Here is a 16,692-nt window from a genome sequence, read left to right on the forward strand (position 1 = left end):
TAAAATGGCAAATAAAAAACAACCAGTCAGCAGGCAGTTCAAAAGGCAAGGGTAATGTTTTTCAATCTAGTGTTTAAAAAGTTCCTGGGGAGGAATTTGCATCATGATATCATACTAAACATGTTGATTTAAATTTCTCCCCCATTTTAAACGGAATCAACTATTGTGGAATAGACCTCTCCCTTACTTCTAGTTTATTAGCAACACATTTTCTTTGCGTGAACTCTATATACACATTCTGTCAATTATTTCTTCTTAAATGAATTTTTTCGACGCCGATAAAGATTCACAATTTGCCAAATTTAGAAGGGTTGTCCATTTTAAAGCAGGATGGTTAATACATATTTGCGAATTTTCTCAAGATTCACAATATTATAATTAAATTTTAGGCGATATTTTTAAACCAAATAAAATATCTAAGATAGAAATAAAAAGACATGTCTCTTTTAAAGTCAGTCATAATATATTATAATGGTAATTTTTTTGAATACTGCTCCAACCATGTTTTGCAGTTGCATTTACATTGTGACTCCAACAATTTCTGCTTGTTTCATTTTTGTATAGAAAACTTTATTCTGAGGCAATGTAGTTCTTGAGAACCAAACTATCAAAGAAGAAAAAAATGCATCTCTCATATGGACCGGACACAATGTCTACACTAAAAAGGTGAAGTTTGTATAGTTACATCACATATTTTGGGGAAAAATGACTCCAGATTACAAATGGCCATATACATAAACTCATTTGACCTTCCAGCATAGGTTAAGTAACATCGAGAATCAATAGTATTAAAAAGCAAAATATCAAGTTCAAACAGTTTATTTAGTAAAATATTTTATTCAAGAATAGTAGTAAAGTTGCTTTACATTATCGTATTTTTTATTCTCAGTGCAAGTTATCACCACATGAAATGTCAAAGCACTGCATATTCAGAAAGTTTTAACAATATTTTTAAAAAGTTGAAAGACTAACATTAACAGTTCATTTAGTTTTGATTATGCATAACACAACTGTCACAGACAACAATGCATGTAAAAATAAATAGAATATAAAGCATATATATACATGTATATGATAAAAAATTACACATTTAATTTAACAACGTAAAACACAACTCTCGGTTATTTTCTTTTCCTAAACGAAAAGATTTCAATGATTTCTATAAAAAAACCATACAATTTGTAAAAATTATTACGTAGACTGTCAAATTCAAAATTAGCATTTGAAGGATTAATCTCGGAGATGATACATAAATATGAATTATTTTATTCAAATTGTTGAACTAGTCTGTCATTCCGGAAGCTGCATTCCGTATTCCTCCATTGTCTTCTTCAACGCTTTAACATATTCATCCTTTTGTAGAGCAAAATCCAAGAATATCTTAGCCTTTTCTGTTCTACTTTTGTTCGGGTCAGACCACGAGGTTTTTACTTCCTCAGGGACATCTTCCAACTGATAGATGGCACTTTTGATAAACCCAGAGTCTATTTCATCCAGAAGATCCTCTCTATTTTGTTGAATCCATTTCTTTGCAGGAGCTGTCAAAAATCGCACACAAATTAAGAATCCATGTTGGCAGCGATTAAAAAAACTAAAAGTCAAACAAAAAAGTGTAACGTTACTTACAGAGCTCCTCATGTGTTGATTTTTCTTTAGGCAAAGAAACAATTTCTTCCAAATATTCGCATGCTTTTTCTCTCTTTTCATTTGGTAGCATGTCGCACATTTTCAAGAAGTATTCTGCTTGGTAACGTCTTCCTATGATATCTTTCATATCTGCCAGGTCTTCTCTGTTAAACAATTCTGCAATGTCTGTGTGTTCAATGGTCAAAGGCTCTATATTCTCTAAAATAAGGCCGCGGTTTTTCTCAATAAATGATTCCTCTTTGATTGGCTTGGCTTTGGTTTCTAAAACAAAGCAATTCATAAAACATGCATAACATAAATCAAATTAGGGTCAAGTGGGTTCATTTTGCTGAATTAAGTGATTCCTTTAGTCAAGATAGTTTGTGGCCAAATGTTTATGGTTTGAACATATTTTATTGCATATGTTGTATGCAATGAGTTTGAACACAAGTTCTAGCAACTTACTATATAGATTCTCACCCTAAATATTTATAATACATGTATGTTATGTATAATATAATCAGTAATGTGTCATGAATAAAATTTTGCGTTTCATAAAAGTATGTGTTTTTCCTTCTTTATTTTAAAGTACCATTTGTTTTTTGATCTGATGGGACAGTTCTTGTGTAGATCTCATTGCCTTCCATACGTATCCCTGTACGTCGAAGAAAAATCGATGCTAATTTCCTCACACCAGCACGTATCCCAGAACTATTTTCTTGTAAACGTAGACGAATTTGTACAAAAATAGATCCATTTAGGGCTTTACCTAGAAAGCAAATGAACATACATAACAAAACATACTTCTTAACAAAATACTAATTGTTTCATTGTTTATTCGTTTTGTGAATTTCACCCTAAAATTTCATAATTACCAGAGCCTAAATCAAGACAATTTTTTCAGAGGAAATTAATGTATACCAATTTTAATGACGTTCCCATTTTGGACAATTTTTTCAATCCTTTTACGTGATGCAGCAATTTGACCATCGTCCGTCTTCAGGTATTCAAGAATAGCATTGGCATGATTTTCTCCCATTAAAAATGTGGCCTTAACTGGTCCATTCTTAAGATTTGTCATTAGAATTTGTCCAGGATGCACATGTATTGTCTTTGCCATCCAATATCTCAAATCCTGAAGCTCGTCCTTGTATGCTTCTATTTCAGATACCATAAACTGGAATTCTAATTTTTGGCATTCATCACCTGTATAATGATAAGTAAATTAAAGAAAAATAAAACTTAGGGAAAAAAAGAAATAGTAAATTTGCGAATAAAAGGGGCTTATTACTTACATGGTATTATATCGATTTCGAAACATTCCAACTGAAACTTAGCGGAGAGGTCTTGACATTCTTTGACCAGTTTAGGCTCTCCACAAATGTCGAATATCCATTCAAGAAAACACATGTTATACTGGAGTTTCAACTTGTCCGATAAACCAGTAAGCATTTCAGTTGTTTTTATTTCTTTAACATACTCGGGATCCAAAAAGTCTTTTAAAGAGAATAAGTAAACAGTTGTTTATGCAAATATTATACCTATGCCTATATTTTTATAGTTATACCAAACGATATAATGAACACTTTTAAAAAATAAAAAAAATCTTAACTTACCGTTTAAATGAATTTTCATAGCGTGCCAAGTGTCGTCTGTAATACGACCCCCGATTTCATTCAGGAAATCGGTAAATTCAGATAGGGTGTTGTTGGATTTGGCCATGTCTGTAACAATATTTTACATTTAAGGTATTGCAGTAAATAAATAGATGCACATGTTTTATCCGTATGTTTCCGGAAGACCGAGCCTAAGTAACTTAAAAACTTTAGAGCTTACATATTATTTTAATGTTACACCGACCTCCCCCCACCCAAAAAAATCCCTCAAACAAACAAACAAACAAAAATTAAAAAAACAAATAATAATAAAGATGATGTTGTATTGTTTTTATACATTCATGTATTTGTATATAAGTTAAAATAAAAAAAAAACTTAACCATCCCCAATCCTCAGCGATGGTGAAAAACTCTAAATTATCAGGATTTTTTTATTCGTATCATACATCTTTTGTAGATCTTCATTAGTATTGTACTGTTAATATTACCCACAACATTCAACATACTGGTGGGCTTGTTGGTTCACGGAGATCTACTACATTAGGGTAAAGGGGTTCGAGCCACCGATGCATCGGGGCAACCGGTTTTTTTTTCTAATTTGATCTATTCATTATATTCATTATGGCAAAAATTGCAATAACTTCATAAAGTGCATGGATACCATAAACAATTCTTTTTTTATTTCGTCTCATTTATAAAGTTTGAAGGAAAAATAACATTTTCATAATGAAAAAAATATAAAATATTTACATTTTAAAAAATAAGATAACGGAGAAACGTGCTATCACTAATGAGATTCAATCAAACATCCAAGTAGGTATACAACTGGGTGTGCTTACCAATTTGCATAAATATTATGCGATGATAATATCGACTTTGATTTCGCAAAAAAAAATTGACATGAACTTCAAGAAATGCACCATATATTACAAACTGGCTGAGAAAAAATCCCAAAAAATGACCCAAACTGTTATGTTTGTAAAAAATAAAGGTATTGTTAAGTATGAAGAATAAATTATGCCACCGGTAATTATGTATATTAAAAGAAATATCCTAAACCAGAGCATTGAGTATTAGTTAAACAAAGATACCTTTTGAAAGTACACTATCCTTGCAAGTGGCTGATTTCTCTTTGCATTCCAAAGCGTTTGAAACATTGGTGTCGATAACATTGGTCTACAATATACTAGACTCTAGTATACTATATTCTAGCATACGTTTTCTATATCATTCTTCTTCTTGATTATTAATTAAAATTCACGTAAAAAAGCAAAATTGTTAGAATAACTAAGCATTATGATTAAAACTGTAAAATGAATTACTTTAAAATCAAAACGATAACTTCAATTCTAAAAAAAAAATTAAGCTTATATGTCTATGTGTCAATGAACCTGTTTACCTTTGGATTTTTAGGTTCAGCTTTAAAACTGGATCGCAGAACATGACGACTTAATTTTTCTTCAGCGGTTAATCCAGCCGCATTCGACAATATATCTAGCAAATATGAAGGCGTAATGTAAGTTTTTGTATATATTTACTGCATTGATAAACAATATTAATTTAGAAGGAATGTGTTTAGAAAAGTAAGTAAATACATACCAGGTGGGTATATAACTTCATCTTGGATCATCACTTTAATGATTTTGTATTTCAAAGACAGTTTTAACATCCATTGGCATGTCATATTTATTCTTTTTTCTGACGTATAAAGCGCCTTCAGGGTCGGAATCAGGCAATTCCGTATCATCATTGTTACAATTACACATCCGTTTTTTACTCCAGAAACTAGTATATCATCGTGATTTGCATGGATCAGCGTTGCTAACATCAGTCGTAACTTCTCAAGCTCCGGTAAATCGTATTCAGAAATATCTGGGCAATTAATTACGTATTTTGCCTTTGTATGATCTGAAAAAGTTTGTTAGACATTATATATTGTCTTTTAAATTCGCAAAATGAAATTTACTCAACAAAGTTTATATAACCCCGCCACCACAATTGAATTTACGTTATGAAACACGAGTATATTTGTGTTAACTTAACTGTTAACTTGTGTAACTTAAAATCATGTACATATCTTCTTTACTTAAAGCAAGAGCATTTTAAAATTCTAGAATGTCAATTACAGATAAAACATTAAGTGTTTTTATGATTGTTTTCTTTATATCTATCTAACTGGGCATTTTATGTATTGTTCATTTATGTCATTTCAATAGATACGTGTAACAATTATTGATGCTTACTTACATAATTAACCTGTATTTCTAATCTCAATATTGTTCTGAAAAATTTCCCCTTACCACTTTTTAGTATTTTTGCTTCAAAATGTGTTATTTCCTTTCCCCTGTTTTTAGCATACTCCAAACATCGATCATACAGATCTGGTGCTTTACACGCCAAAAAGAGTCCTTGCAGATAGACAATGTTGTTGAAAAGAAGGTATTTCTTATCCAAGTAATCTAACAATTCATTTGGTTCTTTTATGTCCTCTAATTCCTTGCCATTCATTTCTCTTCTATCTAAAATATAAATAGGTTTTTAATCATATGTTTTAACACACCTTTGACAATATAATGCAGAAAACTGACAGAAGAAGGAAGTTGTGAAACTTTACCTTTTACAAAATTTTTAATTCGAAGAAATACTTTTGGTGTCATGCGTTTTGCTAAAGACTGGAGAAAGTTATTATACTGTCCCATTTTTGCACCAATGAACATATTGTCCAACAAAGATACTCTTTCTTCGCTCTTGTGATATCCAGTTTGTCCTGAAATAAAGAATAACTCAAATCTCTCTCTTAAATTCATTGGAAAATAATACAACTATCTTATCTTTAAAACTAGATTGATTAAAATAATTTTAACAAACCATTTAATTCCTCATGTGAACGATGCTGATCAAACTCATTTGAAGATGCACTTTGGTCACTTTCTAAAATATAAAGTAAAACTTGAAAAGGAGGAATTTTGAATTTAAATAGAAGGCTTTTTATTTTAGGTATATTAAGGGAAACATGTCATTCGTGTACATTTAGAATTTAAAAAAGAACATATTGTAACGGAATGATTTCATCACAATCAGTCAACAAAGTACTTTATTAATGCATCAACCTTAAACACCAGAACAGATTCCTCAGAAAACAACAAAAATGTTCGTTTTCTAGACTTATAGTTTATCTAATTAGATACTATCTCATAGGGTGTTTAATCCTCGGCGTAAGAAAGTATTAACTCATTCTTTGAGATAAAAAACAAAATTTCTATATACTAGTAGTTGAAAGTATAAGCTCCAAGGCCAGGTGCTATACTTGTGGAACACAAACAATTGTTTGATTTTTTAGAAATGAATACTATTTAATTGCAAATAAACATCAACTTTAATATTCAAACGTCGTTATTTACATCCAAAAGCATAACTTAATCATATATTAGAATTAAATAACATATATATATATATATATGTGTGTGTGTGTGTGTGTGTGTGTGTGTGTGTACAATGTATTGTGATATTAATGTATACCCGCCTTTTAAACGTTGTTATAGTTATCAGTTTAATATATGACAATACAAATAATGTTTTCCTCTTTTCATAGTCCATGAATTAATTTTTACCTCAAAATACCAAAACCTGACCGTTGTTCTTCTGATTTAAATTTTGAATGAAAACTTGCATTCCGTGCATTCCGTAATTTTGATACTAGTAATTATGAATGCTTACTGTTTAAATATTTTCTTTTTTACGAAATTTATCCAGGAACAGATTGTAACATTACAGTATACAGTTGAAAACTTGATTGTTTGTGTAAAACAAGTGATTTTCTTTTTGTTTTGTTTTTTCAAAGTGAAATTAACCTCAATCAATATATTTTTAAAAAAACCCACTTAAACAATCTCCTCAATAATGTAAAATTTAAGTATCATTTTTGTATGTATTTCAATATAAAAATTTAACAAATTGTACATATTGTATCTAACCATTCTCCATTGTAAGAACCTCCGAACATCCTCCAGTCTCCTCAAAAGGTGTTTTGGGTGTGGTATTGTGTACATTTTCCATCTGTCCTGTAATTAGACAAGCGCAAAACATATGTATAATCAGTATCGTTCAACACCGTTCAGTTGATAAAACATTCTAATTTTAAATAATAAAAATAATTTATTTCTGCATCAGTCTGAGGTTTCGTTATAGTATATCCTAAGTTATTGCTAACGTCACGTTTTAATGGTTTTTAATTGAAATAAACATACATGTCAATGAAGTACAATTAAAATCGATAAAAAGGGAAAACATCAAGATTTCTTTATTAATAAATCATCTGTTATACCCGTGGAATTTCACAGGAACAAAAACAAACATCGTAAGAAAGTTCATAATGGGAAATGTTTACATCTTTTCTCCATTCGGAAGTACTCGGGACATCTCGCACATTTTTTTAACGTTATCATCCGGGATCCTTAATGTTGTTTGTATTGCAAAATCCCCGTAGACTTTCAAGTTTTGTTTGTTTTTTAATCTGAAGCAATAGAGTAGACATTTCAGAACAGATAATCTGGACTTTTTTTAATCTAAAAGAATCGGTGTAGTTTGTGCACACAGTTACTGTATTGCAGGTTAAAATCGCGGTCGGAAAAGATCGCGATTTTTTCTTTTTGCAGCAAATCGCGGTATGTTAAATTCGCGGAAAACAAAAATGTGTATAACATAAAATTCAGACCCAATTGAATTTTACAAAATACCGATCACGATCGTTTGTACATAATACAGGTACTTTAAATCATCACCCCCCCCCCCCCCCCCAAAAAAAAAAAAATTTGTTTTATTTGGGTTTCATTTTTAAAAAACATTATTTTGAAAAACAATTGAATTAGTGATATCTAATGAAATGCTTTTGAATAAATACACCGGTTTGTGTAATACACATTCATAATTATTATTCGGTCAATATATTTATATATATTTTCCTTAAGTGTACCCATCTTCTATAATGGAAAGATTGCTTCTGTCCATTGAGTTTCACACCTTTTTACGTGCTAGACACTCTTGAGCACCTTGTATAAACACTTTGAGCCCCTAAATCACTTTGAAATTACCGATAGCACTGGGCTGGCAGAATAAGTAACGCATCACCGAACTGGCTTGGGTACTTGTCGAGTGTCATGTTGGATTACTGCAGTTCTTTTTTAAAGTTTGTGTAATACGAGGAATGGAATGTTCTTATTAAAGAAAATTTTTGAACAACTCTTGATCATTCTATTTAAAGAATTTATCAAAAAACGAATTGTTTCATGTATGCCTTGTTAATTAGACTAAGTCAACACCGAAAATAGAGGGAAAACAAAACAAAATTTAGCATGTCAGCTAATTTTTCCAGCTATTAATATTTTATTTTAGCAATAGCCATGGTCGGTATTTATCAAAAACCGCTTAATACCATTTTTCCCTTACAAAATAACTTTTATATTAAGCTGGGTCAACTTTATTGCTATGCCATTAAAACGAACACATAGTTTGTATTGTGCATATTCCTATTTCTTTATCATATTATATTCAAATAATTGTTCACTAGATGTTAAATTCGCGAAATTTTTATTTCAGCGAATATAGCGAAAATTAGCTCAACGAGTTAATGTCCTGCTATACAGTATTTCAAATTATTGAAGATAACCACCTTTTTCTTTTAAAGTAATTCTCCTTTCAAAGAAGATATCCATCTTTTAAAGATAGAAATTAAAAACTCAGATAACCAAAAAAAAAATAAAAATAAGTATATGCCTAAACAATCTAAATGAGATTTATTTCTTGTAAGATGTACTTGTTTTTATGGGAAAATTTGAACGTTACAAGTTGTTTTCCTATTAGATATCTAACGGATTCGGAATTTTTTAACAATATTTATTCAGGTATCACCAGCAATTAGATTTATTGCAGTATTTTTATTTTGTAAGGCATTTTATTCTAGTTTGTTTTAAATATTCAAAAGGAAAATAGTTCCCCATGGTAATTGTTACTTCCCCCTTGTATATTTGTAAGACTCGCCAAAGTCCAATGATTGTGGTAAAGTCTAATGGTATGCGCTAAAGTTCGATGGCCTGCTTCGCCAAAGTCCGATGTTTGTCACGTCAAGTCATGACGACGTCATTGAAGACACCTCTACTAATTTACCAAACATGGATAATGGAAAAAATAAGGAGTGATCAGGTCTAAGTAAAATAACCAGGAAGGGCTGTTAATAAAGAGATACCAATTTTTTTTTCTTTATACTCGATTCAATTCACTTGTGTGCGCTATTACAATTTTATTGTGGCAAATAATGAATAAGGAGAACGCTATTTGTGCTACAAGTCTATATTAATTGAGCATGCAATTATTTTACATGATAAGAAGAATGTATCAATAAAAAATGTTATACTGTATTTAATGAATGTATGGCATGCATATGAAATGTATTGAAACTGTAACAATACAGTTGCAAAAATAACGCATTCTACTGCCGTAATAATCCGAGCGATTAAATTTTCTTTTCTTAGTATGTTAATAATTTTTTATACATACTTAATGTACAAACTTCAGTATCCGATATGATTCCTGATGGTTTAGAAATAAAGTCTGAAAATGTAAATTAAAAAAGAAAATTGTATTGAGATTATTATATATATCGATCAAAATTGGCATTGATTTCTTGCTTACGAGCAATAATGTATCATAAAACTGCAAAAGGTAATTCTTTCAAAAATTATACGATGGATTCTCATACACAGATGAGAATACTGTAAAACACGCCCAAAACGAAGTCCCAGGGACGGGCAATTTTACTTCGAGATAAGAGTAATTCGTTATATCGATCAAGTTATAACAAAAAGTCACAGGAAATGAAAATCACTTCGCTGTAAGGGTCAATTCATTATAAGCGTATTCTCTGTAACTGCGTTTTACTGTATTTGGTCTATATCCATAAAAAGAAATTTCATATCTTCCTCTATGTCATGATTTTGTGATTACTGATTATTTTTTCGGTATTATAAATAAAAAATACTTACATTTGTAATAACTAATTATTCTTTTCCGTAAAACAATGACGATAATTATTGTAGCTATAAGCAGGATGGCCAAGGGAATAGCAATGTAGATGACTCTGTACAAATGTATGACGATAATGTTTAGAGAAACGTCCGAGATATGGTTAAAATAGTCAAATTATCACGTTCAATTATATCTAATTTAGAATTGTAGTAAACTAGAGTTACCTTTGATTAGAGTCTTCACTATTTGTCATCTCACTGTAATATAAATGCAAACTAGAGCTAGTTAAAAATGCACAATAACATGGACGCTCTTCGTCAAATCAATGTACAAAAATGTAGATCTTAATCCTTGTATTAGAAAATCCCAATCAAACAACAAGACAATCTTCCCTCAAAATACTTTTATCTTATAGGAATTATGACTCCTGTAGAATTATTTTCAAAACCCAGGCAAAGTTTGCAGAAAATCATGTAAAAAAAATTCTGAAATTCTTAGAGATATGATATTTTCCATGGGATATTAATTTTTAAAGGTAAAAATCTCACCAGCCAGGTGAGATACATTAAAGTCAGAAACTGTTATGTAGTCTCTAGGCTATGAACTATCAATTTGAGTAAGGAGTTTTTCATCTGGAACAGTTGCAACGTCTTTTCGTACTTTTGTAAGGAATGGGCTCAGAAAAAAAGGGTTCATTCCTTTTTATGCCTGTTTCACTTACACTACATTCACGGAATCCAAACTGTCGGAATCATCACTGACCATTATTGACCTTGTAGTTCTGAAAATTAGAAAAATCATTGAATTCAGACGACGATAGCTATATTACCAATATGTATATGAAAAGAACACTAGTTTTGATTGAAAACGGACTCATTTTATATCCAAAATAGATGTCAGTGGTAATAAAAGCAACGGGGATTGCTTACTAAACAACATGCATTTTCTGGTCTGAAAATATACTAAACTTTTTTTAAACTAAAGAATGAAAACAGCGGTTGTGCACTTTTCTACACCGAATCAGGGGCACGTGTTTTGAGATGTAGCACTGAAACCAATAATTATAGGGCGGCAGAATATTTTGATTGGAAACTTGACAAATGATTTTAAGTAAATTTACAAATTAGAAGACACATTTAAGTTTTTCTTGCTCTACAATACAAAATGTTTGCACCGGATTACACTGGTATACACACAGTTTAGATAAATCAAGCGTGCCCATCATGCAACATTGTCTTAAAAGGATAAACCACTTTTGTTTTCACTGTGTCTTACTTAAAAAATATTTGTCTTACAGGATACATGGGAATACATGGAAAATCCTGTATGATATTCTATTTTATTTCCAATTGGATTTACATGTTTCCAACGGGAATTGAATAGGTTTCCTGTGTGTAGTAAACATAATTTTAGGCTGGATTTAAAAATCCTATGAGAATTATCTTCCACAAGGACTTTTAATTTACATAGAAAGTAAACTTAAGTACGATGAAATTCTAACCATCCTGTTCGAAAATTGTTTCCTATATACAGACATGATAATTTTCGCTAAAATACTTTTCATAATTGTAAATATATCATCTGATAGGTAAAGAATGCCAATAACAAATGTTCTTTTTTTGTTCATTTTGATTCTGAATTTCATGCTAAGAGGCTAGCCATGCGGTTTTAACTGCCATATTCGAATTTGAAGTTGCTCTATTGTTTTATGCACGTTTGAAGTATTTTCCTTCGCACCTCATGGGAGGTGTGATATTATATGGATATATTATAAGTTATATTTTCTTCTCATTGTTGAAAAAGATGTGAAATAAGCAGAACTATTGCAACATTTGAAATAATGTTGACAAAAGAATTCGAGTTTACATACATAACTTCTCCATATGTTTTGTTCACGTAGTTCAATTGATTTGCATGCGTTATGTGTATTTTAAAAATTTATTCGATTTATGTAACAGAAACTTTATTTGAATTGAGCATATTTATAATAAGCTAGAAGGAAAGTTTGGAGTTCATGTCTTTATTCCATTCGGTTTCAATGCCAATGAAACCGAGTGGAATAGAGATAGGAACCCATTCGTTGGTTTTTTGTAGGTTTATTTGTGCATGGCATCAAAAGAATAAAACTCCCCGACCCTGGAATATAATAAAATACAGTAAATACAAGAACGATAACTCTTGATTCAAATTCTGCATGCATGCATTGTATTGAATTTTTTAATAAAATTTAACAAACCAATTTTCCAAAGTTTAAACGCAAATTTTATGCCTATGCAAAAACAAATTGCAATTTTGTTTTTGGCATAATTATCCGACAGAGTCAATTGTATCTATACTTTTTAATGAACTTACGTTTGTCTTGACATTTTCGTCTCGGTGGTTGTTTTAAAGCTGGAAATGAAAATAACTATTAATATATCTACTAGTAGACGACATAAATATAAAAATTAACATAAATACGATTTAAAAATGTTTAAAGAGGCTTGATTAAACAATTGCAAAGGTTTACTTACGAATCTATTATGTTTGAACAATTTGTCTGTGCCTCATAGCATTGTGATTTCCTGTTAATTTTCAAACACTCGGAATCTAAACATTAAAGACAGAAACGACAATACATGAATATAAGAAAATATTAATATGTGTTAGTTTGTCTTTATTCTACGGCCCTTTCAGCATGTTTCATTTCTTCGAATTCTTGAATAACGTATACTTGTTGAAGTCCTAATCGATTAGAAGAGATAATTATCATGTTTTTGCTAAATTATTGCAAGACCAGTTTTATTGAGAGATTTGCATAGTTTAAACTAATTGACGCATGTAAAAAAAGGAAATTCGACCTGGTTGCAAAAAAAAAGAAAAGAATTGCGTATAGATCATAATAAGACAAACATATAATGATTCTTGATGGTGCTTATGGTTCATACTTACACAAGTAGACATTTTTCGAGTGAAACATCTTGGTTGGACATCCTAACGTAAAATCTCTACAGTTTTGGTAGGACGGATGTTTGTTTTGGTGAAACCGGTAGTTGTAGACAGGACAATTTCCTGAATATGAAAGAAAAAAGATACTTTTAGTATTTTGCTTCATGTCATATATAATTTTAATCAATGAATATCAATCATTTAAACATTAATGGTAAACGCCATATTCTATATAATGCAAATGAATCGTTTATATAATTAATTCCTCCATGGCACCTGATCCTACGTCAATCTTGTTGGAGGTCCGTGTTCCTTTCCTTTGAATCTATATTTCGTTTTTGAGATGGTTGATGGTTTGTTGTTGTCATTTTATCATTGATATATTTTTTTCAGAGAGAGAGAGAGAGAGAGAGAGAGAGAGATAGAGAGAGAGGATCATACCTGGCGATATGGGTACATTTGTGCCGCAAAATTCCACAGTTTCGTTTAAAAAGGAGCTAGGCAAGCAATGATAAACCATCGCCTGTTCTTGTGCATTATTTGAAGTCAAGTTATGATAACAGTTTAATCTTTTTGACGCCTCTACCCATTTGCTTAAATTTCCTGGTTCGGGGCAGGAATTCACTCTATATACCCAGACGGGCAAACCTGAACCTCTACATTGTCTCAAGATGATGAGGATAAACTAAAATTTAAAAAAACCCACAAATATACATATAAGTGGGTACCGATAAAATTTATCCTTGTTATAAAATTTTATTTTAATTGTGAAAATATGAACTGTTCTTAATATTTCTTAATGAATTGGCTTTTAGAATTAGGAATACATTTAGGATATATTAATCAAGTACATTTTTCACTCCAATGACTTTATTTTCCATTACATTCGTCCAAAACGACCCCCCCCCCCCCCCAAAAAAAAAATTAGGATAAATTACACCACCGTATATGAAAATATATACCTGAAGAAGAAGAAGAAGTTGTCTTATAATTTGCATCATTTTTCCAATCTGAGATAGCAAAAGTACACACTATTATACTGATCTGAAAAAAATAAAAAGATTATTTACAAGAATTGTATATAAATGTATATATATTATTTTTGACAAAAACATACACACAACAAGAGATGCTTGTGAAACACTTATGCCCCCTCCCTTGGAAACATTCACAAAGAAAATGAACGTAAACTGAAAATATTTGGATTTTTTTTAAGTCCAAGGGGCATAACTCTGTCAAAAATGGCTCGATTGTACCCAATATCGAACTTGACCTAGATATTATCATGATAAAGCTGTAAACCAAATTTCATTTCAATATGTTTATCCTCTGCGAAGAAATGAGCGGAAACTGCACTTAACTGACATTTTTCAACGTCCAAGGGCCATACCTCTGTCGAAAATGGCTTGATCGTACCCAATATCGAACTTGGCCTTGATATTATCATAATAAACCTGTATATCAAATTTCATTTCAATATGTTCATCCTCTGCTAAGAAAATGAACGGAAACTTTTGGTGGACCGACCGACCGACCGACCGACCGACAGACAGCAGCAAAGCAATATGCCCTCCCTTCTTCGAAGGGGGGCATAATTAATATAAAAAGTCTACGCACATTTAAAAACCAACGTTGAGACATTTTGCACACCAAGAAAAGAAAAGAAGTGCCCAACAATGCGTTTTTATATCTAATATGTTACATTAAAAAATCATTTTTTCGTGTGATTTTTGCATGTTTTAATTCATTTAAAAACCTATAAACTCACTGATATACAAGATTCAAAATCAGAAATGCAGTATTCAAGATTTACATATCACCGGGTTCTTAAGATATTGACAAATGCAAGCAAAGGGTACATGTTTTGAAATATTTTCTATTGCACTTCTGTTATCAGTTGGCATATAACGTAAGGACATCAATGTGAGACGAGTAGCCGAAAATATTTACAGCGTATAATAGACTGTATCTCGATATTGAAACTAAAAACGAATTCTATATCGATTTCCAGTAAAAAACAAACATTTTATAAAAGGGACAGGACTAGCATAATTGATTTTTCTTATGTAATATAAACAATTCACTTAGGTGTCTAAAGCAGAAAGGGTCTGTAAGTTGGGTTATGTGTTGTCTTGCTAACACAGATTATAAATGGAAAAGATAGAAATCTTATTAATTTCACTTATAATAGTTTGATGTTTACAAATTAAGCATTCCAGGATAAAGAGAAACCGCTGTTATATATATATTTTTTTTTCAAATTTCAGAATACATAATTATAGAATGTTTAAATCAATATTACAGCAGTAAGTGAAATTTGAATGTTTTTGAAAAATTTCTAAACAAATTTTATTGATGTAAATATATGGGTAAAAATTAATTGATAAGGAAGACCAAATATGTTTTAACTTCCATACAAAATGAATTTGAATTTTGAACTTTCTATACGTTTTAAAAAGATTTCTTTTGTGTTTTCCCTTTATTGTTGAATAACGCCTTCCATCAATAGGTTATAAAAATTAAATGACAAATAGCAGGAAAAAAAACCTTGAACAAAATATAAAAAAAAACAAAAGCAAAGACCGTGGCATTTTTTAAAACTACATATTGTATAAAAATAAATGAACAAAGAGTATTAAAATTATTTTGTAATAGATGTGATAACCTGTTATATTTAGTCATTTAGGCTTGCAAAAAATCGAAAAAATCCAAATTAGAAAGCCTGTTTTTGAAATATTTCTGCAGATTTTTGAACGAAATTCTAGGAAGAAGTTTATATAATTGAATCCTAATGATTTCATAACTTTCCAGTTTGAGCTTCTCCTGAGCTATATTCTTCATCTTTCAATTTTTTCACCTTTATCAGCTACTTATGCTAGCGTCTTATACAAACACGTCCACAAAAAGCCATGTGCTAGGTAACTAACTTGACCATGTTTACCAAAAACCTTGTCTTTTGTCTATTATTTTGTGTTTTTAATTTTTTTTGCGGGATCACATAATGAAACGGGTTTTGTTAGATATTTCGTGTTAGATATCTTTTAAATTTTTAATATGAATATATTCAATATGCACCCTTATCATTTTTAAGGTTTTTCGATTGTCGCATGACGTCTTAGGGAGCATTTTGGACCATTTTTTAGCTCACCTGAGCTGAAAGCCCAAGTGAGCTATTCTGATCACATTTTGTATGTCGTCCGTCTGTCCGTAAACTTTTCACATTTTCAACATCTTCTCAAGAACTACTGGGCCAATTTCAACCAAACTTGGCACAAATCATCCTTAGGCAAAGGGGATTCAAAGTTTTAAAAATTAAGGACCACACCCGTTTTCAAGGGGAGATAATTAGAAATTAATGAAAAATTTCGAGAAATTTTCAAAAATCTTCTTCTGAAGAACCATAAAGCCAGGAACGCTGAAACTTGTGTGGAAGCATCCTCAGGTAGTGTTAATTCAAAGTTGTGAAAATCATGACCCCCAGGTGTAGGGTGGGGCCACAATG

General features: G+C 30.8%; 1 protein-coding gene across 2 annotated transcripts; it reads right to left on the bottom strand.

Annotated features, from left to right (window-relative positions):
- Nucleotides 1–803: 803 nt before the first annotated feature.
- Nucleotides 804–13,874, bottom strand: LOC128178800 (uncharacterized). Of its 2 annotated transcripts, XM_052846158.1 has the most exons (21): nucleotides 13,632–13,874; nucleotides 13,194–13,313; nucleotides 12,776–12,851; nucleotides 12,615–12,653; nucleotides 10,984–11,043; nucleotides 10,487–10,519; nucleotides 10,280–10,374; nucleotides 9,795–9,848; nucleotides 7,217–7,303; nucleotides 6,111–6,173; nucleotides 5,857–6,009; nucleotides 5,543–5,761; nucleotides 4,842–5,150; nucleotides 4,642–4,736; nucleotides 4,334–4,418; nucleotides 3,243–3,350; nucleotides 2,922–3,122; nucleotides 2,548–2,832; nucleotides 2,219–2,395; nucleotides 1,627–1,908; nucleotides 804–1,538 (listed from the first exon to the last, which is right to left on the bottom strand). In XM_052846158.1, exons 1-21 carry the CDS (start codon nucleotides 13,708–13,710, stop codon nucleotides 1,291–1,293), a joined length of 2,868 nt encoding a protein of 955 aa, XP_052702118.1. In that variant the 5' UTR covers nucleotides 13,711–13,874; the 3' UTR covers nucleotides 804–1,290. The 2 variants fall into 2 exon arrangements, with proteins under 2 accessions (XP_052702118.1, XP_052702119.1); XM_052846159.1 differs by lacking the exon at nucleotides 6,111–6,173.
- Nucleotides 13,875–16,692: the final 2,818 nt, after the last annotated feature.

The sequence above is a fragment of the Crassostrea angulata genome, chromosome 3, assembly GCF_025612915.1.
Source record: "Crassostrea angulata isolate pt1a10 chromosome 3, ASM2561291v2, whole genome shotgun sequence".
NCBI classification, from domain to species: domain Eukaryota; kingdom Metazoa; phylum Mollusca; class Bivalvia; order Ostreida; family Ostreidae; genus Magallana; species Magallana angulata.

Bases quoted from the DNA above. Each gene is read 5' to 3' on its own strand.
- LOC128178800 (XM_052846158.1), bottom strand. From the start codon at position 13,710: ATGGTTTATCATTGCTTGCCTAGCTCCTTTTTAAACGAAACTGTGGAA. The intron at 4,419-4,641 runs GTAAACAGGTTC...AGTATATTGTAG, and splicing joins CTGAACCTAAAAATCCAAAG to ACCAATGTTATCGACACCAA. The intron at 1,909-2,218 runs GTACTTTAAAAT...GCTTTGTTTTAG, and splicing joins ATCAGATCAAAAAACAAATG to AAACCAAAGCCAAGCCAATC.